This window comes from Paroedura picta, chromosome 1 (assembly GCF_049243985.1).
Source record: "Paroedura picta isolate Pp20150507F chromosome 1, Ppicta_v3.0, whole genome shotgun sequence".
NCBI classification, from domain to species: Eukaryota; Metazoa; Chordata; class Lepidosauria; order Squamata; family Gekkonidae; genus Paroedura; species Paroedura picta.
In genome coordinates this window covers 5,997,603-6,021,464 of record NC_135369.1, presented here as the reverse complement: position 1 = coordinate 6,021,464, position 23,862 = coordinate 5,997,603, and the positions used below count along the sequence as shown (strand labels likewise).

The 23,862-nt window shown below is 48.6% G+C and overlaps 2 protein-coding genes across 2 annotated transcripts in view; both read left to right on the top strand.

The window, feature by feature from the left end:
• Positions 1-23,862, top strand: part of LOC143839502 (uncharacterized) — a 266,540-nt gene that overhangs the window by 221,793 nt on the left and 20,885 nt on the right. The gene's annotated exons all lie outside the window — the stretch shown is intronic.
• On the top strand, positions 317-7,880 carry LOC143829602 (uncharacterized). The gene is made up of 3 exons (XM_077320775.1): positions 317-405; positions 2,146-2,305; positions 4,517-7,880. Exons 2-3 carry the CDS (start codon positions 2,168-2,170, stop codon positions 6,362-6,364), a joined length of 1,986 nt encoding a protein of 661 aa, XP_077176890.1. The 5' UTR covers positions 317-405; positions 2,146-2,167; the 3' UTR covers positions 6,365-7,880.

Genomic DNA, 23,862 nt, shown 5'->3' with positions numbered 1-23,862 from the left:
GCAGTCCCTCAGATATGTGAGAAATCTAGAAGCCGCTTCCAGTCTGTCCGCATCCTTTGAAAACAACAGCTTCCAAATAATATGAGTACTAGAGCAGGGAACTGTCAAAGAGTTGACAAGAGTCCCCAATCTATCACGCCTGGCTTCAGTAAACAAAGGACAAGGAAAGGTGAAGAAGGGAACTTTGGGCTTGGCTGGCCCTGAATCAGAGGCTGACATAGAAAGGGAGTCTCCCGCCTTGGAGCTGTGATTAACAGGCCTCTATATAAAGAGGGTAAATGGCTGTTCCACTCAAGTCCTCAAAGGTTCGCTGGTTTTAGACACTCTTGTTCCAGCACAGGTCAACCCAGCCTCGCCGTTGGACAACGTGCTTGCACCTAGAACAGTGTTTCTGGAATATTTCAGGTGGGTAGCTTTGTTGGTCTCCAGTTAGACATGTTGGCAGAGTTTCCATATGCAGAGTCCAGGCTGCCCATGGTAATTTAAATTTGTACTTGTGGGGAGTTTATTATGAGTGACAACTGGTGGGGCTGCAATAATTGTAGTATTCAAACCGTAAGGATCCAACTGTGTCAGGTGGAAACATTTGGAATCGCTGCGTGATCCTCTCGTAAAGTGCACCAAATTCTGGAACAAGAAAACATGTTTTTGGAGAGCCGTGAGTAGGATTGTCAGGGCCGTGCCTAGAGTCCCTGGGTGACTTTGGGGGACAGAGGATTGGGGGCGTCAAAGAGGTCAACTCATTGTTAATTCCAGCTAAAACACAGAAGTGAGGTCACAGACGGTCTAAACTGGTAAATTGGCAATCTTAAGAATTAAAAATTGGGAAATTATTTATAGGAAGTGGCAGAAGTAGCTCTAGGAATCACTGGGAACTCAATGGTAAACTATCAAGTTTAAAATTTTGTTGGTCTTAAGGGTACCACTGGATTCAAAAGTACCTCAAGAATGGCTGGAAACTTTATGATAAGCCATAGAGGTCCCTGCAACTCCTAGAGCTACCTTTCAGTCCAATGGCACCTTTAAGACTGACAAAGTTTTGTTCAAGGGGTGAGCTCTCATGTGTATGCACGCTTCTAAGAAACTTTGTCAGGTTTTAAAGTGCTCGTGAATTAAACTTTGTTCTTCTGCTTCAGAGCAACACAGCAAGTCACTTTGTCGTTTCCTGTAAACTTGCAGGGGTAGTCAACCTGTGGTCCTCCAGATGTCCATGGACTACAATTCCCCTGAGCCCCTGCCAGCATTTGCTGGCAGGGGCTCCTGGGAATTGTAGTCCATGAACATCTGGAGGACCACAGGTTCACTACCCCTGCTGTAAAGGACTTCTAGTATGTACACAAGGACATGTCTTTTTATTAACTCTTTCCTGTAATGCTGTGTTCCCCACACCCTTAAATGAAGAAGAAATAGAAGTGCTTAAATTTTTGTGCCTCGCTTTTCCCTACCCAAAGGAGTCTCACAGCAGCTTACAACTGACCACCCTTCCTCTCCCCACGACAGATACCCTGTGAAGTAGGTGGGGCTGAGAGAGCTCTGAGAGAACTGGGACTGGCCCAAGGTCACCCAGCTGGCTGCGTGTGTTTCCAAGCAGCTTATAATCGCCCACCCTTCCTCTCCCCACAGCAGACACCCTTTGAGGGAGGTGAGTCTGAAAGAGCTCTGAGAGAACTGTGATTGTCCCAAGGTCACCCAGCGGGCTGCATGCAGAGGAGGAGTAAGGAATCCAACCCAGTTCTTCAGATTAGAGTCTGCCACTCCTAACCATGACACCACATTGGCTCCCGTCCTCCTGCTAGTTACTGCGTACTGCCTAGCAGCCCTATAGAAGAAACAGGAAGTGCAAATGTAACTCCCTGTGATCCAAAACCGAAATGATATGAGAACATATAAGAACCAACTCTTCTTCTTCTTCTTCTCCTCCTTCTTCTTCTTCTCCTTCTTCTCCTTCTTCTTCTCCTTCTTCTTCTTCTCCTTCTCCTTCTCCTTCTCCTTCTTCGTCTTCTTCTCCTCCTCCTCCTCCTCCTCCTCCTCCTCCTTCTTCTTCTTCTTCTTCTTCTTCTTCTTCCAAGACCGAAATGAGCAGTCCATTCTTAACAAGCCAGAAGAAAGCATTGTAAACATTCCATTCCTCTCTTTGACTCCCAGGGACCCCCGACCTCGCAGAGAGATGTCTCAGCTCCTCCGGAACGTGTGCAGCATCATCGGCGCCTTTGAAAAGTACGCCCAGAAGGATGGCGACTGCAGTTCGCTCAGCAAGGCCGAGCTCAAGCAGCTCATCCAGCAGGAGTTTGCCGACGTCATTGTGGTGAGTGCCCACTTCCGCTCCAACTCTGAACGTCTCTTGCCTTGAAAAACCCTGCAGGGTTTTCATAAGTTGGCTGGGACTTGATAGCACTTTGCAGACACACAAAAAAAGCACGATGGCACAACATAGCTTTCGAGTTCAGTTTCAAGTTCTCCAGAACTTTCGAGTTCAGTTTCACGTTCTCCAGAACTTTCGAGTTCAGTTTCACGTTCTCCAGAACTTTCGAGTTCAGTTTCAAGTTCTCCAGAACTTTCAAGTTCAGTTTCAAGTTCTCCAGAACTTTCGAGTTCAGTTTCAAGTTCTCCAGAACTTTCGAGTTCAGTTTCAAGTTCTCCAGAACTTTCGAGTTCAGTTTCAAGTTCTCCAGAACTTTCAAGTTCAGTTTCAAGTTCTCCAGAACTTTCGAGTTCAGTTTCACGTTCTCCAGAACTTTCGAGTTCAGTTTCAAGTTCTCCAGAACTTTCAAGTTCAGTTTCAAGTTCTCCAGAACTTTTGAGTTCAGTTTCACGTTCTCCAGAACTTTCGAGTTCAGTTTCACGTTCTCCAGAACTTTCGAGTTCAGTTTCAAGTTCTCCAGAACTTTCAAGTTCAGTTTCAAGTTCTCCAGAACTTTTGAGTTCAGTTTCAAGTTCTCCAGAACTTTCGAGTTCAGTTTCACGTTCTCCAGAACTTTCGAGTTCAGTTTCAAGTTCTCCAGAACTTTCAAGTTCAGTTTCAAGTTCTCCAGAACTTTTGAGTTCAGTTTCACGTTCTCCAGAACTTTTGAGTTCAGTTTCACGTTCTCCAGAACTTTTGAGTTCAGTTTCACATTCTCCAGAACTTTCAAGTTCAGTTTCACGTTCTCCAGAACTTTCGAGTTCAGTTTCAAGTTCTCCAGAACTTTCAAGTTCAGTTTCAAGTTCTCCAGAACTTTTGAGTTCAGTTTCAAGTTCTCCAGAACTTTCGAGTTCAGTTTCAAGTTCTCCAGAACTTTCGAGTTCAGTTTCAAGTTCTCCAGAACTTTCAAGTTCAGTTTCAAGTTCTCCAGAACTTTTGAGTTCAGTTTCAAGTTCTCCAGAACTTTCGAGTTCAGTTTCACGTTCTCCAGAACTTTCGAGTTCAGTTTCAAGTTCTCCAGAACTTTCGAGTTCAGTTTCAAGTTCTCCAGAACTTTCAAGTTCAGTTTCAAGTTCTCCAGAACTTTTGAGTTCAGTTTCAAGTTCTCCAGAACTTTCGAGTTCAGTTTCACGTTCTCCAGAACTTTCGAGTTCAGTTTCATGTTCTCCAGAACTTTCGAGTTCAGTTTCACGTTCTCCAGAACTTTCGAGTTCACCAAAACACATGCATTTCTCAAAACATAGTCTTTCCTAGGGTGACGTACAGTAGCGATCCCCAACCTGTGGGCCGCGGACCACATGTGGTCCGTCGACTAATTGGAGGTGGGCCCCGAAGGACACCTTCTCCCCCCCCCAGCCCTTTACTTCATCCCCCCCGGCCCTTTACAAGACACTTCGGGTGTCATTGTCTCCCATCACTGCCAGATGGGACTATCTCGTTGCAGAGAAACAAGCTCAGGGTTCCCATTGATTTGTCATTGTCATGAGTTAAAATTTCCATGAAAATAAAATGTTCCTTATGTTCATTGTTGTGGCGTGTCTGTATCTTATTTTGAAGGGATGTTTAAACATTACCATAGTGATCAGAGAGCGTTAGGGCAGTGGTTGAGAGTAGAGGAGTAAACTACCCCCCCCACCGGGCCTCAGTAAAATTGTCAAGCGTTGAGTGGTCCCCGGTGATAAAAAGGTTGGGGACCACTGACGTACAGGACAAACAGACCCTCTGCAGCAGAACAAAATTGGAGTCCAATGGCACCTTTTAAGACCTACCAAGGTTTATTCCAGGGGTGAGCTTTCGTGTACAGGCACACTTCCTCAGACAATGGAACAGGGATAGTAAGAATACTGATATAAGAAGACAATAAATCAGTAGTAGATTAGTAAACAGCATCACAACAGTGACAAATATGCAGTACGATCATTCCTTGCTAGAATCACAAGTCAGTCCTCTGGGTTCAGTTGTCATTCACAGAAACATTGGGGGAATAAAAATGTTAAGGTTAGTGATTAATGTCAGACACTTTCCCGGTTGTGAAAAGAAGTAATTGAAAGAGACCGTATGTAGCTCTGTCAAACCCTACCCAGAGTAGTAATAGACCTGATGTATTTCTTGCAGAACCCACATGATCCCGAGACGATTGAGTCAGTGCTGCAGCTGTTGGATACAGACTGCGATGGGAAAGTTGACTTTGAAGAGTTCACCGTTCTTGTCTTCCGCGTGGCGAGAGCCTGTCATAAGAAAAGCCAGGACTGTCCGGAGCCATCAGAAGGTCAGTCCAAGCAAAGAGGATGCTCCCAGCAGGAGAAGCGAGAGGAGGAGACATTAGGCAAAGGCTCATCCTGTCAACGCACCCAAGAACCTCAGGCCCCAAGGGAAGCTTCAGGCTGCCGTCCAGTGGGACAGTCTCAGAAGCCATCCCAAAAACAAACGCAGGAGCCCCACACATCAGGGGGACAGACAGACCAAACCTCCAAACGAGGACGGGATCCAACCCGCCAAAGTCCACAGGAGCCTTCAGCCAGAGGCCCAAGCCAGGGCAAGGTCCAGGATCAAAGAGCAGAGCAGGAAGTGTCTCGGCCACATCAGGGACAAGGGGAAGTTCGCATTTGCCAAGGGCAAGTTGAACCCCCCAAACCAGGGCAGCAGCAGCCAACCTGCAAAGCTGGTCAACAGGAAGAGCAACGTCCAAGTCAGAGAGAGACTCAAAGGTCACAAAGAGGGCAACAGGAAGTGGCCAGTACGAAACTACGAGGATCACAGGTAACGGATCTGAACCCAAGTCGTAGGCAAGCACAGCAGCCTCAAAACCTGGAGCAGAGACTAGGTGGCCAAACACAGGCAGAACAAAAGCCTCAGGTAGGAGTCCCAGAACAGGCCTTGAACCGCCAGCAACAGGCATCCCCAACTCAAAGAGAGCATCCGACTCAACAAAGAGCAGATCAGCTTGAAAGGGCCAACCGGACCCCTAAAGGCCTTCCAGAACAACAAGTTCCTGAGCAGACCACCTCCGGTCGTCAGGAATGTGGTGGATCTTGGACATCAGAAGAGCAACGTCAACGACAGGAGCGTAGGCCTCAAAATCAAGAGCAGGTCCCGACGTGCCGCCCAGAAGGCCGACCTCATCAACAGGAGTTTAGGCTTCAAAATCCAGACCAAAATCCAGAACCGATTTGCTGTCCAGAGCGAGAGCCTCAAGTTCCACAGCAGATCCCATCTGGTCGTCAGGAAAGTGTCTCCTGGACAACAGAACAGCAGTTCCGTCAACAGGAACGTAGGCCTCAAAATCCAGACCAGACTCCGACGTGCCGCCTGGAACGAGAGCCTCAAGTTTCACAGCAGACCTCATCCAGTCGTCAGGAATATGAATCATGGACAACAGAGCAGCAGTTCCACCAACAGGAGCGTAGGCCTCAATACCAAGAGCAGGTCCCAAGGTGCCTCCCGGAAGACCAGTCCCATCAACAGGAGTGTAGGCCTCAAAATCCTGACCAGACTCCAACGTGCCGTCTAGAACGAGAGCCTCAAGTTCCACAGCAGACTCCATCTCATCGTCAGGAACATGGATCTTGGACAACAGAACAGCAAATCTATCAACAGAAGCGTAGGCCTCAGATTCCAGACCAGACTCTGACACGCCGTCCAGAACGAGAGACTCAAGTTCCACAGCAGATCCCATCCATTAATCCAGAATATGCTTCTTCAATAGAAGAACAAAGCCATCAACAGCAATGTGACCTTCAGAAACCAGAGGAGATCGAGTTTTGCTATTACGAATGTGAGCCTCTAAGTCCAGAACAAGATCAATGTGCGTCTCAGGCAAGGGAGAGCAACCCAAGCTGTGACCCAGCAGAAGTCCCTCAGGATCCAAAAGATTCGGCTCCCAGAAAGCCCGTGAAGCCAACTTGGCCAGCCTCTCACCAGAAACCACTACAGTTCCCTACTCCGTGGTCATCCAAGCAGTAAAACACCCCCAAATTGTCCCCAAAGAAGCTGAAATGCAAAGCGTACCTGATGTAAGACCCCAGAAACCACAATGCCTACCTAGAGCATTGTGGGTATTTTTTGGTGGGGTCTCAAGTGGAGCAGGTGTGGTGCAGGGGCTTATTTAGCAGCCAGAAGGTAGTCTTAGAATTTGGGTGTGCAATATGTTGGTTGTAGCTTGAAGACAATTCCATAAGCGTAAGGTTAAAGTAGGGAAATAATGTCCGTGGTTCTCCCACATCCGTGCTAGAACTAGGGTTCTTAGGTGTTCCCTGGTGGGGTAGAATGTCTGCCCCCTCCTTTTGTTGCCCCTGCTTTGTCTGATGAGGAGCAGGAGGATAATGGGAGGAAGCAACATCACCGACACTTCGATGTCACTTCTGGGTGACAACCATAATCTGGGGATTTACCATAGAGATGGGACGGATTCCTAGAATGTCCTGGTGGGAATGTCAATTTGGAGTCTTCACCTGGAAGTAAAAGCAAAGTAACTGGAACACTTCCTCCTCCCAGGCTTCATCCGCCAAAGAGCTCCTGAGGATAGTGGTCAGAGGCCCAGGAACCCTAAGCAGGACTCAGTGGTCTTCTCACAAGTGGTTCCAGAACTTCTCAAGGTCTATCCCTCATAGAGGGAGAGGAATGGGAAGGTGACTGTAAGCCGCTTTGAGCCTCCTTCGGGTAGGGAAAAGCGGCAAATAAGAACCAACTCATCTTCTTCTCTTCTTCATAGGGTTACTAGGCCCCTCCTGGCCACCAGTGGGGATGGGGGGCAAATCCAGGTTGGGAAACACCTGAAGGTTTGGGGATAGACTCTCAAGAGGACAGGCAAATCAGTGGGGTATTCTGGAGTATCCCCAGACCCCACCTACAGGCTAGCATCCCTAGGAGGATGGGGGCAGAGTTGCCAAATCGAGGTTGGAAAACTCCTGGAGATTTGGGGATGAAGTCTGGGGAAGACAGGGACCCCCTCAGAGGGCCACAATGTCCTAGAGTCCCCCCTCCCAAGCATCCATTTTCTCCCGGAGAACTGATTCTGCAGTCTGGAGATGAGCTTGGAATTCTGAGGGATCCTCAGCTCTCACCAAGACGCTTGCATCCCTAGGGGGGATGTGAGAGTAGAGTTACCAGCTCCATGTTGGAGATTTTGGGATGGAGATTGGAGCAGACAGGGACTTCTGTGGGGTACAGAATCTACCCTGCAAAGCCCCCATGTTATCCAGGGGAAATGCTTTCTTGGCCTGGAGTTGTAATTCCAGAAGTCCCACCCGGAGTCTGGCTTTCCTGAGAAGGGGTTCATGGTGGCATCTGTCAAAGTAGAAAGGGTGAAACTTGGAAGCACTGCCCCTTTAGAAGCACCATGGGCATGGGAAAGCTCGCCTTCCTCTTAGGTTAGTGGGAAGGCTCATAGGACTGAAGGTCAGCCCAGGGATACCTTTGTTTGATGTTCTGTTTGTACAAGGGAAGATCCACCCCAGTAGTATCTAATCGGAGGTACGAAACGAAGCCACCCAACCCAACCAAGAGAATAGCCAGAGGGCAAACTACAACACATGGAAATGTCTCAATTGCATAGAATAGTTTACATAGATGCTTTTATCCTCACATTCTGCTTCTGGGTGAGAGTCAATAAAACAGCATTCAAAGGAATACAGCCTGGCCTCCATTTTGTTGACATTGGTTGGTTGGTTGGTTGGTTGGTTGGTTGGTTGGTTGGTTGGTTGGTTGGTTGGTTGGTTGGATGGAGGGATGGATGGATGGATGGATGGATGGATGGATGGATGGATGGATGGATGGATGGATGGATGGATGGATGGATAGCTGGCTGGCTGGCTGGCTGGCTGGCTGGCTGGCTGGCTGGCTGGATGGATGGATGGATGGATAGCTGGATGGATGGATGGATGGATGACTGGATGGATGGATGGATGGATGGATGGATGGATGGATGGATGGATGGATGGATGGATGGATGGATAGCTGGCTGGCTGGCTGGCTGACTGGCTGGCTGGCTGGCTGGATGGATGGATGGATGGATGGATGGATGGATGGATGGATGGATGGATGGATAGCTGGATGGATGGATGGATGGATGGATGGATGGATGACTGGATGGATGGATGGATGGATGGATGGATGGATGGATGGATTGATTGATTGATTGATTGGCCACCACTCTCAGACCAGCTGGCACACAGTGGTTTATGACGTTATGATAGACAACAATATAACCCCAACAGTGCCTGAAATATCCCCCTCAACCAACAATTCTTCTCCCCCCCCCCCTCTGACTAACTCAATGGATCCCTTCAGCCCCATGCCTCAAGATAAGTGCTTGGAGGATGGACCCATCTGATCTTTATTCTGGTTTCAACCAAAGACCTGGGCTGATTCTGCACTTACTTTGCTTATTCCGTTGTGGATCCTGCTGAATTCAGATCGATTAGAACTCGGGTCTTCCTCTATCCCCCCTTCCCATTGAAACAGAAAGTGTTCTGCACTTGATCGGGGAAGCTCAGAGCGGGGAGGAGAGCCAAGTGCAGCAGGAATCTCTTTCTTTCTTTTCTTGAACGGGGGGGGGGGGGGATTGAAAACAGGAGATGAGGGGGGAATAAATCCAAGAGGCAAATCTCTGCTGTGAGAGGTTAGGGCTTCTGGAATGCAATCACTTTAAGACAAGCCTTGGAACCAGGAACCAGGAACTGACGCCTTGGCCAATCAGGGAAGACTGCTTTGCTCCGAGGCAGAGAGAAGGGAGTTAATTCACAAAAAGCAGAAATCTGCACACTTACTGACGGCGATTTTTGAAATATCAAGGGTTATATCCACTTCTGGATATTGCGGGGGAAAGGTAGGGTCACTCCAGATCAATCCTGCATGTTGCGGAGGGAAAATTGAAAGTGCCCAAAATCAAAACGGAAATCAAATTCTGTGTAGAGGGGAGGGATTCATTCAAGCTGACAGTGGGCAAAAAGCCCCATGCAGACTATACCCTGGTGAAAGAGCTCCATCTTGTAGGCCCTGCAGAACTGCAATAGCCCCAAAAGGGCCCTTAGCTCCTCCCACAAGGTAGGGGCCATGACATGGAGACATCAGCTTCCTTTTTCGATATGCAGAGATTCCTCAGACCAATGTTTATTTATAGTGTACTTTTATCCCATCTGCCCTTCCTATAGCTCAGGACAATGTACATGGATCTCCCCTCCTCATCCTTGATCCTCATAACAACCGAGCAAAGGAGACTTCATTGTTTTGTCATTTAGAGAAGAGGAAGAGCTGGGGAGAGGGTATGCCCTGCTTTTCAATTCCCGAAGGAGACCCAAAACAGCTGTCAAACACCTTTCCGTTCCTTTCCTCACAACAGACACACGGTGAAGTAGGTGGAGCTGAGAGAGCTCTAAGAGAACTGCCCTGTGAGAACAGTTCTAACACAACTGTGACTGGCCCAAGGTCACCCTGCTGGCTGCTTGGGAAAAACTGGTGACTCAATCCCAGATCTCCAGATTAGAGTCCAGCACTCTTAACCACGCTGGCTCTTTATTTATTGTAGGGCAGAGTTACACACAGGAAGCATGCAATGGTATCAAAATATGTCGCCAAGTAGGTACAACGGTTATGCAGAACGATTCGACAAACCCCCTAAATACTCATATCTACGTTTTCAATCTACTCCCTCACAAATCGGGAGAACACAAAGAGCTCGATCACATCTCCCTGGAAAGCACGATACTCACGTTCCTGTAACAGAAAATAATTTGGCAGGCTGCACCAAAATCACATTCGGGAGTTTGTATTTTGCCCCATTTAAACAAGAGGCCTGAACAGCCTCCCAAGCTGGTCTGTATTCTGTTAATTGTCTGCCATACTTTTCTTGGCAAGTCAAATCCTGCAGGCCTCTGATGGGTCTTCGTTGGGTCACGGATATCAGGCGGAAATTATCACACCCATGTTCACAACTGTTCTTCCCCTACATCAGGGATTCCCAAGCAGGGGTGTGTCGATCCCTGGGGTTCTGTGGGAGTTCCAAAGGGGCCTACGGGAATCTGGGCTGTCTTCCCAGTTCCTTTCCTATTCAGCTCCTACATGAGGCAGTGTCGCCATACTAGTACTAAAGACAAAGGGAGGGAGCAAAAGGAGGGCTAAGAGGATGGGTAGTGATGTCACTTCCGGGGACCTGGCAGAAGGCGTGGCCCAGTGACATCACTTCCGGGGCTCCACACAATCTGAAAAATAATTTCAGGTGTTCCTCCACAGTTAAGAAGCTGGGAAAAGCTGCCTTAGAGGGAAATTTTGTGATTGCAGGATCTGTGCCATTCTTAGCGTTGGGTGTCAGGATGAGTCAAGTCTTTGTGGATGGGCAGTTCTCCCAATCGGGCCCTTCTTTCCCCTAAATGGGGTGTGATCTTAGCTCCCCTCCTCGTGGTACACCCTGGATAACACTAAATAGCTGGAAGTTTTGACTGCTGGACAATAGTAGAAGCTCCTGTTTTCACCGCAGACGTGCCAGAGAAAGACTAAGACTGTTTCCGGACCGGTGAAAAATATCACGATGGCTGCACTAATGTTCCTAGGAATTATAAACCGTTCACACAGGAACCTTGCTGATATGGTGCAGATCCAATTGCACTCTTAGTTTGCCACACAGCTCGTGAATCCTGGCAAAACACAATTTCTCTCCCTCCTCTGGGAAGGAATTCGCGTTGACCTAATGAGGAAGCTCAGGATTCGAATCTGCTTCCTCCTCCATGCCCTCCTCCAGTGAGGTCGGTATGTCCAACAGCTGAACTAGACTCATAGAATCCTAGAGTGGGAAGGGGCCATGAAGGCCATCTAGTCCCACCCCCTGCTCAGTGCAGGATCAGCCTCCAGCATCCAGGAGAAGGGTCTGTCCAGCCGCTGCTTGAAGACGGCCAGTGAGGGGGAGCTCCCCACCTCCTTAGGCAGCCCCTTCCACTGCTGAACTAGACTCCTAGAATCCTAGAGTGGGAAGGGGCCATGGAGGGCATCTAGTCCCACCCCCTGCTCAGTGCAGGATCAGCATGAAGCATCCAGGGGAAGGATCTGTCCAGCCGCTGCTTGAAGACGGCCAGTGAGGGGGAGCTCCCCACCTCCTGAGGCAGCCCCTTCCACTGCTGAACTAGACTCCTAGAATCCTAGAGTGGGTAGGGGCCATGGAGGGCATCTAGTCCCACCCCCTGCTCAGTGCAGGATCAACCTCAAGCATCCAGGAGAAGGATCTATCCAGCTGCTACTTAAAGATCACCAGTTAGAGGGAGTTCACCAAATCCAAAATCAGCCAATTCCACCGCTGAGCTACTCTGAATTCCCCCACCAACACACACACCCTGATATCTAGGTGATACCATTCCGCACATAATTAAAACCCATACTGCTGCCAAAAGGAACCCAAAGACCAACCAAGTGTTATTCAGTGTCTAAGGATCTATGTGCGTACACACTTCTTGAAAGTGGGTGATTGAGATTCCGGATCTTGCTACTTTTTGGGGAACTAAATATAGGCGGTAATATCTGACATCTCTGTATTTTTCACCACTTCCACATTTCTTCTCTTCTGCACATTTCTTCAGGCTGAACACAGTTTGAGTCCAAGGGACCTTTAAGACCAACCAGGTTTTATTCTAGGTCTAAGTTTTCATGTCTCGTCTTCCGATACATCGAACAAAATGGGCATGCAATTGAAATCTTACCTTGAATAAAACTCAGTTGGTTCTAAAGGGGCTCCGGGATTGAACGTTTACACTACGATAATACAAAAGGAATTGAAACCGTTCTCTTTCCTATATGAATATATCATGTGACCTAAAGGCCATTCTGTGAGTTTCCAGCACCATCTTGTGGTGTTGCCAAGAAGAGCAAAGATCTATCAAGTACGTATTTTATTCCGCTTTTCCAAACAATGTTCAGGATTCTGGTTTGCTCATCAAAACGACCCTCTGAGGTAGGCCAGGGAGAGAAAGAGTGTCTGGAAAGGGAAGCCCCTAGGTGGGGTTGCCAACCTCCAGCTGGAATGAAGTCAAAAAAAGACTTTGGAAATAGAATCCTAGAGTTGGGAGGGACCTCCAGAGTTATCTAGTCCAGCAGCCTGCAGAATGCAGGAAATTCACAACTACAAATATCTTGCAAAGGAACAGTCTTGATTTTTTTAATCAAAAGACAAAGTCAAAGTGTGGAACTTGTAATTCATGCATTTGAAGAAAGCTGCCAACCTGAAGAACCAACTCTTCTTCTTCTTCTTCAGTAATATCAGGGCTCTCTCAGCCTCACCTTCCTCACAGGGTGTCTGTTGTGGGGAGAGGAAGGGAAGGTGATTGGAAGCCGCTTCGAGACTCCTTCTGGAAGAGAAAAGTGGCATATAAGAACGGACTCTTCTTCTTCTTCAGTAATCTCAGGGCTCCCTCAGCCTCTCCTCCCTCACAGGGTGTCTGTTGTGGGGAGAGGGAAGGGAAGGCAACTGTAAGCCTCTTTGAGACTCCATCTGGTATAGAAAAGTGGCATATAAGAACCAACTCTTCTTCTTCAGTCATATCAGGACTCTCTCAGCCTCACCTCCCTCACAGGGTGTCTGTTGTGGGGAGAGGAAGGGAAGGCGAATGTAAACCTCTTTTAGACTCCTTTGGGTAGAGAAAAGTGGCATATAATAACCAAGTCTTCTTCTTCTTCTTCCTCTTCAGTTGGATTTTAAGCCCCATTTCTCTGCACCTTAAGAAGTGTCAACATGGTTTGCAGTCATCTTCCTTTCTACTCCATCCAACTGGGACTTTTGTGAGTCAGGTGAGGTGGAGAAAGGTCTGAGACCATTGGGTCCCAAGTCACCCAGCAGGCCTCAGGTGCCTCACAGCAGCTTACAATCACCTCCCCTCCCTCTCCCCACAACAGACACCTTGTCCAGCAAGAGAGCCCAAGGCCCCCCTAGCAGCCTTCATGGGGAGGAGGAGGGAGGAACCAAACCTGGCTCTCCGGATCAGTTCAGTACACCAGGACTGGCCCATCCTATCACTGCCATGACGCCGGATTCTGAAAGGGAAAAGGGTAAAAGGTGAATGAGTCATCATGTAGCCATAGAAGGCTACGTAAGGGCCAGTAGGAAGCCTTTGACCCAGTGCTGAACCAGTCCTGTTATCTGTGCTTCTGGCAGAAGTCTGCAAAAGTTTACATTCCTTACCTTATATGGTTAAACAGCCAATACCCCAATTTATTAAGCCATAGGAATTAGCAGACTGCTCTCAATGCTCTCCAGTATCTGAGGCCACAGAATGAGATCATCCAGAGCTTTGGGCAGAGAGGCCGAGGCCTTCCCCTAAGGAGAGCCCAGCTGGATCAGACCAGGAGTCCATCTAGTCTGGCATCCTGCCTCACACAGTGGCCAACCAGTTCCTCTGGAAGGGCAACAACTGGGCAGAGAGGCCAAGGCCTTCTCCTCATAAGAACAGAGAAGAGCCCTGCTGGGTCAGACCAGCTGTGTCTCCCATCCCAGTACCAACTCTGCTTAGTTTACAGTTATGATGATCCCAGCAAGAGGCTTTCAAAACATGTGAGAAGCAGAGAAGGTTGGCCATTGCCTTCCCCTGCAGAGCCTTTCTTGGTGGTCTCCATTCCAAGTACCAACTCTGCTTAGCTTAAAGTTATGATGATCCCAGCAAGAGGCTTTCAAAACATGTGAGAAGCAGAGAAGATTGGCCATTGCCTTCCCCTGCAGAGCCTTCCTTGGTGGTCTCCCTTCCAAGTACCAACTCTGCTTAGCATAAAGTTATGATGACCCCAGAAAGAGGCTTTCAAAACATGTGAGAAGCAGAGAAGGTTGGCCATTGCCTTCCCCTGCAGAGCCTTCTTTGGTGGTCTCCCTTCCAAGGACCAACTCAACTTAAAGTTATGATGATCCCAGTAAAAGGCTTTCAAGGCAGGTGAGAAGCAGAGGAGGCTGGCCATTGTCTTCCCTTGAAGAGCCTTCCTTGGTGGTCTCCCATCCTTATATTAACCCTGTTTAGCTTCTGAGATCTGATGGGATTGGGCTGCATTACTCCACTCCATACCCCCAAAAGGAAATGTAGCACGTGACTTATTTATGTATGTATTTATTTAGATTTTTCAAGTGTTTGAATAAATATTAGATAAGTATCTGAATCAATCCATCCATCAGTTGAGAGCATCCAAAGTTTCCTTGTTCAAGTGTAGTCTGAAGAAGTTGCCCTGGGCATGCATGTATCGGATGGCGTGCGCATGCACACAGATGCTTATCCCTTGAATAAAACTTGGCCGGTCTTAAAGGGGTCACTGGACTTTGACTTTGTCCTGCTGCTTCCCACCAGAATCTAGGATTCAGTAGGCTAAACGCATGACTCAGCCGAAGACAGCTTTGTCTCTTCAGGTGTCCTGTTGGTGGAGCCGGTCTCCAGAGCTGGACAGCAGGTGATGAGCAGTCTGGAAAAACCTGTGGAAAACCTTGGCCAGAAGCCATTCCCAGCTGGAACCAGAACATGACTCAAGATGGGAACAGACACGGATCGTAAATTTTCAACAAGTTGTCAGGCATGTCAGAAAGTCCAGGTAGTCAAACCGTTGGTGAGAACACTTGCCAGAGCTCAAAGGGATGGGGTGTTAATTCAAGGTTGCTGTGGTGAGACATCACCCATGCTCAATTGTTCCTACATGAATGAGCAGGAAACGATATCTGTCCTTGGGCTTTACAAGTCTTTCCACCCTTTCCATGACATCCTAGATTCTGGCACCAGGTAGACAGCAGACCTTCCAAGACAAGAAGTCCAGTCAACAGACTTTGGCTTCTACTCCTCTCAAAAGGGAATCCCCAGTTAACAGCTCACATCTCCTAGTTCTAATACATTGGGGAACAGAAGAGCTAGTCTTTTCATCCGCAAGGGTCTGTGAAACATCTTCTGAGCTTCAGGGGAGTTGGGGGAATAGCTCTCGTTCCTGTAGTCCAGAGTCACTATCTACGGGCAGATCCTGGAAACCCTTTCTGAAAGTCAGAGAGCAGAACATAGAATCATAGAATCATAGAGTTGGAAGGGGCCATACGGGCCATCTAGTCCAAGCCCCTGCTCAACGCAGGGTCAGCCCAAAGCATCCTAAAGCACCTCTGTGTAGCATTCAACACATTTTTCAACTCCTCTAACATTCTTCCATCCACCGTCCTCTTGTATTGGGTTCTCCTCGAACTGGTGGGACACCTTTCCCACCTCTTGGAATGCCCTCCAAAAAATGCTCTGTGAGTTCCTTCCGAGAACTCTTCATCCTCCTTTGTGGAATAAAACGTGGACAGGTGTTCTTCTAGCTTCCGTACCTTCTCCTCCAGGAGCGCTACTAACTTGAACTTGGTGCATGTGCATTTAAAGTTTCCCTGAGGTAAAAATACAAAAATGCACAGCCTTAAGCCCATCACCAGCTACGCTGCTTTGATCCATTGTGGGAAGAACCAGACCCCTTTTGAAAGCTAATGAAAAGTCAGTCTCCTGAAATCTTCAGATGTTTGGTTCTGGAGCATTTATGTGTAACTTAGAAACATAGAATCATAGAGTTGGAGGGGGCCTCCAGGGTCATCTAGTTCAACCCGCTGCACTATGCAGGACACTCACAGCTACCTGCCACCCACAGTGACCCCAATTTCATGCCCAAGTGATCCCCACCACCAAAAATCTCCAGAATCCAGCCTGGCCTGGAGGGAATCCACCTACCATCCCACAATGTCAATGAGCAGTTCCCTGGGTATTCAAGGAAGGGCCACAAGAGACAAACACTGACATCTTTTTGGTATGCCAATAAAGGTCTTCTGATTGTGATTCTGTTTTACGTGAGTTAGTAGAATGGAGAATTTAAAAATGTTGTACATCACCGTGAGCTTATTGGGAAGGGGCGGTTTATGAATCTAATAATAATAATATTAAGTTAAATACATTAAAATCTAAAACAAATTTAGTCATCTGTCTAGTAGTTCGTCCATCCGTCCATCCGTCCGTTCTTTCTTTGGGTGGTAAAAAGCGAGATACAAAAAAACAGCTTCCTTCCTTCCTTCCTTCCTTCCTTCCTTCCTTCCTTCCTTCCTTCTATTTGTTGACTACCATTCTCAGACCAGCCAGCTTGCAGCAGTTTACAACAGATTAAAGACACCATAACCCCAACAATAGAGCCTCTTGTGGCGCAGAGTGGTAAGGCAGCAGACATGAGGCTGGGAGTTCAATCCCAGCAGCTGGCTCAAGGTTGACTCAGCCTTCCATCCTTCCGAGGTCGGTAAAATGAGTACCCAGCTTGCTGGGGGGTAAACGGTAATGACTGGGGAAGGCACTGGCAAACCACCCCATATTGAGTCTGCCATGAAAACGCTAGAGGGCGTCACCCCAAGGGTCAGACATGACCCGGTGCTTGCACAAGGGATACCTTTACCTTTTTTAACCCCTAAAGCCCCTAAAACTCCACAACCATTCCTCCCCCCCATCTGACTCAAAGGACCCCTTTGTCACAGCACTTCAGGGGGTGCTCAGAGGAGGGACCCAAAATATCTTCCTTGTCCCAAACTCAACCAAACGCCTGGCGGAAGAACTGCATCTTGCAGGCCCTACAGAACTGTGATAGCTCCGTCCTAGAAGAAGAAGAAGAAGAAGAAGAGTTGGTTCTTATATGCCGCTTTTCCCTACCCGAAGGAGGCTCAAAGCGGCTTACAGTCGCCTTCCCATTCCTCTCCCCACAACAGGCACCCTGTGGGGTGGGTGAGGCTGAGAGAGCCCTGATATCCCTGCTCGGTCAGAACAGTTTTATCAGTGCTGTGGGGAGCCCAAGGTCACCCAGCTGGTTGCATGAGGGGGGAGTGCAGAATCGAACCTGGCATGCCAGATTAGAAGTCCGCACTCCTAAGCACTACACCAAACTGGCCTACTAGGAACAATATATAAAGCTCACAAATTCACCCTCCGGCACCCCAGATAGGACCACGATTCTCTCTTGGCAGAAGGCTGTTTCATGGGGAGCTCGCTGAATTGCTGTCCATTTGTCTCCTTGTGAATCCTGCATCGCGTAAGACCAAATGGTGATTACAAAGCATTTTTTCTTCTTTAAAAAAAACAAAAAAACTTCCCTTTTAGATAAATGATACCAAGTGCAAATTACACCCCACCTCTGGGCTAATGATAGCTCTTCTGGGGTGGTAATTTTATGTTAGATCAGGGTTTAGAACGAATAAAAAGAATATGATGAGGTAGCAACGGCCAGTGTTCTTCGAGTTATGCAACTAAGGGTATAATTCTGCCCTGATTCAGGTTATGGGGAACGAGGGCTGTGTGGTTCTGGAGGAATGTGGGGCGATGTTCTCCGTTGTGCTTGGCAACTTTTTTTTTAAAGGGACTGACGTGTCCACAGAGGGGGTCATGTTGCAAATAGCTATTCGTGAGAACTAAAAATGGAACCCCAAGGTTCAGAGTCAGCAGGCCCTCAAATACCAGATGCCAAACCATAGGAGACGGTCATCATCTTGTAGGTTCTCTAGAGCAGGGATAGTCAACCTGTGGTCCTCCAGATGTCCATGGACTACAATTCCCATGAGCTCCTGCCAGCATTTGCTGGCAGAGGCTCATGGGAATTGCAGTCCATGGACATCTGGAGGACCACAGGTTGACTATCCCTGCTCTAGAGGGCTGAATGACCATTGATTGAGGGAGAATGGTGACTGATCTATGGTCTAAATCATGAAGGCAATTCTATGATGCTGCATTTCTTCTTCTGCTTCTGCTGCTTCTGCTTCCACTTCTCCTTCAGCTTCTGCTGCTGTTGCTACTTCTGCTTCTACTTCGTTGCTTTTTCTTCTTGTCTACAACTGTCTTCCTGGCAGCTTTCATCCTTGTCTAGCTTTCACGCCCGTACATAGCAATGGGGGATACTATTTCATGACTTATCTTGATCTCAGTTGACGCTCCAGATACAGGGAAGGACCAAGGCTCAGTGGCAGAGCTTCTGCTCAGCATGCAGAAGGTCCCAGGTTCAATCCCTGGAATCTCCAGCTCAAAAGGAACCAGGCAGTAGGTGATGCCACAGGCCTCAGGTTGAGATCCAGGAGAGCTGTCACCAGACTAGAATCATAGATTCATGGAAGGGACTTCCTGGGTCATCTAGTCCAACCCCCTGCACTATGCAGGACACTCACAACTATCTCGTTTATCTATCTGTCACCTGCCACCCCCTTGAGCCTTCAGATAATCAGCCTCTCTGTCAGATGGCTATCCAGCCTCTGCTTAAAAATCCCCAAACATGGAGAACCCACCACCTCCCAAGGAAGCCTGTTCCACTGAAGAACCACTCTGTCAGGAACTTTTTCCGGATGTTTAGATAGAATTTAGAATCATAGAATCACAGAGTTAGAAGGGACCTCCTGGGTCCTCTAGTCCAGTGGTCCCCAACCTTTCTGAGGCTGGGAACCGGCAGGGCAACTGCCCCACCCGCGCATTACGCATGCGCGGGCCGTGCATGCGCAAAAGTGCAGCTCATGCGCGCTTTCGGCCGTGCATGCGCAGTGTGTGGGCGCGGCCCTGATTCCCTCTCCCCGCCCTCCCGCAATAAGAAGCTTCCCGCAATAAGAAGTTTTTTACTGCGGGGGGGGCCGGGGAGAGGGAGCCGCGGCCCGGCGCCATGGCCTTCACAGCCCGGCACCGGGCTGCGACCTGCAGGTTGGGGACCACTGCTCTAGTCCAACCCCTGTACTATGCAGGACATTCACAAACCTCTCGCTCACCCACTGTCACCTGCCACCCCCTTGAGCCTTCACATAATCAGCCTCTCCGTCAGATGGCTCTCCAGTCTCTGCTTAAAAATCTCCAAAGATGGAGAACCCACCACCTCCTGAGGAAGCCTGTTCCACTGAGAAACTGCTCTGTCAGGAACTTCTTCGTAGACAACACTGGCTTTGATGGGCCAATGGTTTGATTTAGTAGAAGACAACTTCATGTGTGTATTGTAGAGAAGCTTCCTAATGAGGAGACCACCAAAGGGACCAACTGCTTAGACCGGTGGTCAGCTCTTCTTTGTCAGAGGTCTCAGAGGTCAGACCACACCTGGAGTACTGTGTGCAGTTCTGGAGGCCTCACTTCAAGAAGGACGTAGATAAAATTGAAAGGGTACAGAGGAGAGCGACGAAGATGATCTGGGGCCAAGGGACCAAGCCCTATGAAGATAGGTTGAGGGACTTGGGAATGTTCAGCCTGGAGAAAAGGAGGTTGAGAGGGGACATGATAGCCCTCTTTAAGTACTTGAAAGGTTGTCACTTGGAGGAGGGCAGGATGCTGTTTCTGTTGGCTGCAGAGGAGAGGACACGCAGTAATGGGTTTAAACTACAAGTACAACGATATAGGCTAGATATCAGGAAAAAAAATTCACAGTCAGAGTAGTTCAGCAGTGGAATAGGCTGCCTAAGGAAGTGGTGAGCTCCCCCTCACTGGCAGTCTTCAAGCAAAGGTTGGATACACACTTTTCTTGGATGCTTTAGCATGCTTAGGGCTAATCCTGCGTTGAGCAGGGGGTTGGACTAGATGGCCTGTAAGGCCCCTTCCATGATTCTGTGATTCTATGATTCTATGATTCTATGATTCTATGATTCTATGATTCTATGATTCTATGATTCTAAGATTCTATGATTCTATGTAGCGGCCCATCTTTCATTTCTCGATAGTGTTCTAGCTTTAGGTTCCCTCATTCCTCATCAAGAGGTCTAACTCCATGGCCCACATCTCCTTTGAACTCTACCATTCCGTCTTCTGGCAGACTCATGGATCTGACTCAACCCAAGTCTCTCCCTCGGCGCCTTCTTTGGGGTCAGGAGTCATTTCAAAGCCCCATCTGAAATTAAAACAAGCTCTTCTTTAATGACAGCCCCTAAGCCTGTTACGCAAAGGGCGATGATTTTTACAAGGATGGGCGTGATGAAGGAGGAGGCCAAAGCTGCCCAGGAAGCCGGTTTGCTTTTATGCCTTGAAAACCATAACCGAATGCTCGAGATCTTGCCCCTCGCTCCCACTCAGAGATCTGTTATTCCTTCCTTTAGGTCTATTTCGAGCCAGGCTCTTTGTCAACCCCCCCTTCCCCGTTCCGGTCAGGCCCGTATTCCTATTTTTCTGTGCAAATGAATTTTGTTCTGGCAGCACGAGAACGTTCCAGTTTTCCAAACGAGTGCAGTCCAAATATAACCGCCGGATCCCTTAAGGTATCATTAGCGACTGGTCTAATGAGTGTTTACGTAACCCCTAGCTAGGAAGGTTTGCCTGCAGAAGGGTGCAGGATGTGTGGAAAGCCGAAGAGAGAAGCAAGACGGTCCAGCTGGGGAGCTTGAACCTTAATCATAGGCTCTTAACACCTTGTTTAAGCTTGCTATGATTTATGGAAGGAAACTCATTAAGGGAGGGAGGTTCTTTTCCAAACTGTAAATTTTAGAATTATTATTTCGGGACCGTGTTGTCTAATGGAGGGGCCTCCTCCTACATCCTCCCCTCCTATGGAGGATTATCAGACAATGACTCCGCTTATGATATGACAACGTGAGGTTTTGAGTATTTTTAACTGTATTTTTGTATTTTATGGTTTTGGTGTTTAAAAGGGCGTACACCTCCACAAGATGACTGGCTCAAGACAGGTGGTCTATAAATCCTTATACATGGTTCCTCTATATATTTGCGAAACAGCCTGGGGGGTGGGTGCGCATCCGGCTGTCCAAGTTCGAATAGGGCCAATCAGGGTGTAGCTAGCAAAGCTGCCTGCACCCTGATTGGTCCTGCCTCTGCAACTCCTGCCCTCCATCCCTGGACTCTAGCCTCTTTGTTCTCAGATGTGCTTCAGTGCCTGGAGCCAGCAGCACATTAGGGGAGAGGGCCCTGGGCAAAGGGTTGGGGTGGAGGGCCTGCTAACGAGGGCCTCTTGGTCTGCTAGGCTGGGCCTGCTAATGAGGGCTTTCCAGATTGCTTTGCAGGGCCTGCTAATGAGGGCCTCCCGGCCTGCTGACTGCCAGCTAAAGAGCTCTGTCCCAGGTCTGCTAATGACCTGCCCAGCCCCTCACTGCCCCACTTGATCCAGCTGTGAGCTGCGACCCACCTTAAGCTGCCTGGGCTGGGGGCCAGGGGAGGGGACCCTTTCAAGGTCCGTTCTCAGGAACGGGCTTTGAAGCTAGTATAAACATGAAAGAAAGAAAGAAAGAAAGAAAGAAAGAAAGAAAGAAAGAAAGAAAGAAAGAAAGAAAGAAAGAAAGAAAGAAAGAAAGAAAGAAAGAAAGTCTCAAAGCAGCTTCCAATCGCCTTCCCTTTCCTCTCCCCACAACAGACACCCTGTGAGGGAGGTGAGGCTGAGAGAGCCCTGATAATACTGAAGAACAAGAAGAAGAATTGGTTCATCTATGCCGCTTTTCTCTACCTGAAGTGGCTTCCAATCGCCTTCCCTTTCCTCTGCTTGTTGGTTTTTAAGGTGCTAGTAGACTTTTAAGGGACTACTGGATTTGAACCTTGCCCTTCTTCTGCAGACCAACGTGACTGTCCACTCGAAACCATCCAGTTAGAAGAACAACTCCAGGACAGGATTCCTGTGTGCCCACTGATGTTCATGGGTAAATTTGAGGTCCATGAATGGCTCTCAGGTCAGTTTCCAGTAGACCAAGTCAAGCATGCTTAGATCTTCTCCAGCCACCTGGTTGTAATGTTCTAGAGCAGCCGTTCTCAACTTTCTTATCCTTTGAGAAATCCTTGAAAGATCCTTCAGACTTCAAAAAACCCCAGAAGTGGCACAATCGAGCAGAACATGGTTGGGAAGCAGAGCTGTGGACACGCCCACCTGGGCCACTCCCCTTCCCACCTGTTCTGGGCCCATCATTGGACATTTCGGGGGGGGGGGGGTCCCAACACAACCCTATATGTTAATATCACTTGAAAATATTTAACAAATTGTAAAAATATACTTAAATTAATTACATGTCAACCATTTGGGAAACCCTTCCAGGGTCATCAAGAAACCACAGGGTTTCTCAAAACCCTAGTTGAGAAAGCTGGGTTCTCTAGAGTTGGGTTCTCTAGAGCAAGAGTTGCATCTTATGTCTTAATTTTCATTTAATTTTGATTATTTATAGTACACAGTCTTCACTGAGACTCAGGGCAGATGACGTTGTGTAAGTCAAGAACAATCAACAGGACGGGACATCTGACAAAAAGAACCGTACTTTTAAAACCGGTGGTCATCAATCCCCGATCCGCGGCCCGGTGGCGAACTGCGAAAGCCTCGCCACTGGGCCGCAGGGGGGAGAAGGAGGCGCCTCCCTCCCCTCCCCCCCCCCACAGCAGGACGCTCGCTGGACCTTCGCTCATGGCCCGGCAAGCACTGCACTGCATGGAGGGAGACGTGGCCGCTGGCATTAGGATGCTCTGGGCTAATCCTGCGTTGAGCAGGGGGTTGGACTAGATGGCCTGTATGGCCCCTTCCAACTCTATGATTCTATGATTCTATGCCGGTGGGCGCAAACACGCATGCACGGAGCTCCGCGCAGGCGCATTTGCATCCGCCAGCAGGTGCAAACGCACATGTGCGCCGCTTCGCGCATGCACGTTTGCACAAAGCTGCCATGCGTGCGCTGCACCGCCAGGTCGCCCTCTCCCTTCCACCCCTCCTAGCGGTCCCCAGCCTGAAGAAGGTTGGGGACTGCTGGTTTAGACCACACAACATCTAAGCATGTTTTCTCGTTCTATAAATGTACGGGGAAAACAACAGGAGTCCAAGTATTACAATTGCATTCTACTCTTGCTCTCTAAGGCACCCATGAGGGAAGCATGCCAGCCTCCAAGTGGGACGTGGGGATCCACTTCTGCTTCTTGGCTTGCGGCCGCTAACAACATAAAATGTATAAAACATAGAAGCAGAATAAAAACAGTAAAACAACACCTAACCCTCCCACACCAGTCCAACCCCCCTCCCCCTCCCTCCCCTGGACCGCTGGTTCCAGGGTGAGGTAATAGCCATTTACTAAGTGCTGGAGGAGGGGCAGGTCTCCCCCTCTCCGTCCGCCTGAAGAAGAAGAAGAAGAAGAAGAAGAAGAAGAAGAAGAAGAAGAAGAAGAAGAAGAAGAAGAAGAAGAGTTGGTTCTTATATGCCGCTTTTCCCTACCTGAAGGAGGCTCAAAGCGGCTTACAGTCGCCTTCCCATTCCTCTCCCTGGTCTCAACCGAATGCCTGGCAGAAGAGCTCCATCTTGCAGGCCCTGAAAAACACGTTGAGCTTCATCAGGGCTTGCAGCTGTTCAAGGAGCTCATTCCATGATTTGTTGGCCAGGTCTGAAAATACCCTGGCTCTGGTTATGGACAGGTGAATCTCATGGGGGCCAAGGACCTTCAGTCAGTTGACTGTTGCAGAGCAAGACGCTCTGCCCTGGGCACCAGATAGCCTCTTGAAGAAGAGCCTCTTGTGGCGCACGGTGATAAGGCAGCGGACGTGCTGTCTGAAGGTCTG

Excerpts from the sequence above, each read along its gene's own strand:
- LOC143829602 (XM_077320775.1), top strand. The coding sequence starts at position 2,168 with ATGTCTCAGCTCCTCCGGAACGTGTGCAGCATCATCGGCGCCTTTGAA. Across the intron at positions 2,306-4,516 it reads AGTTTGCCGACGTCATTGTG|AACCCACATGATCCCGAGAC; the intron begins GTGAGTGCCCAC and ends TATTTCTTGCAG.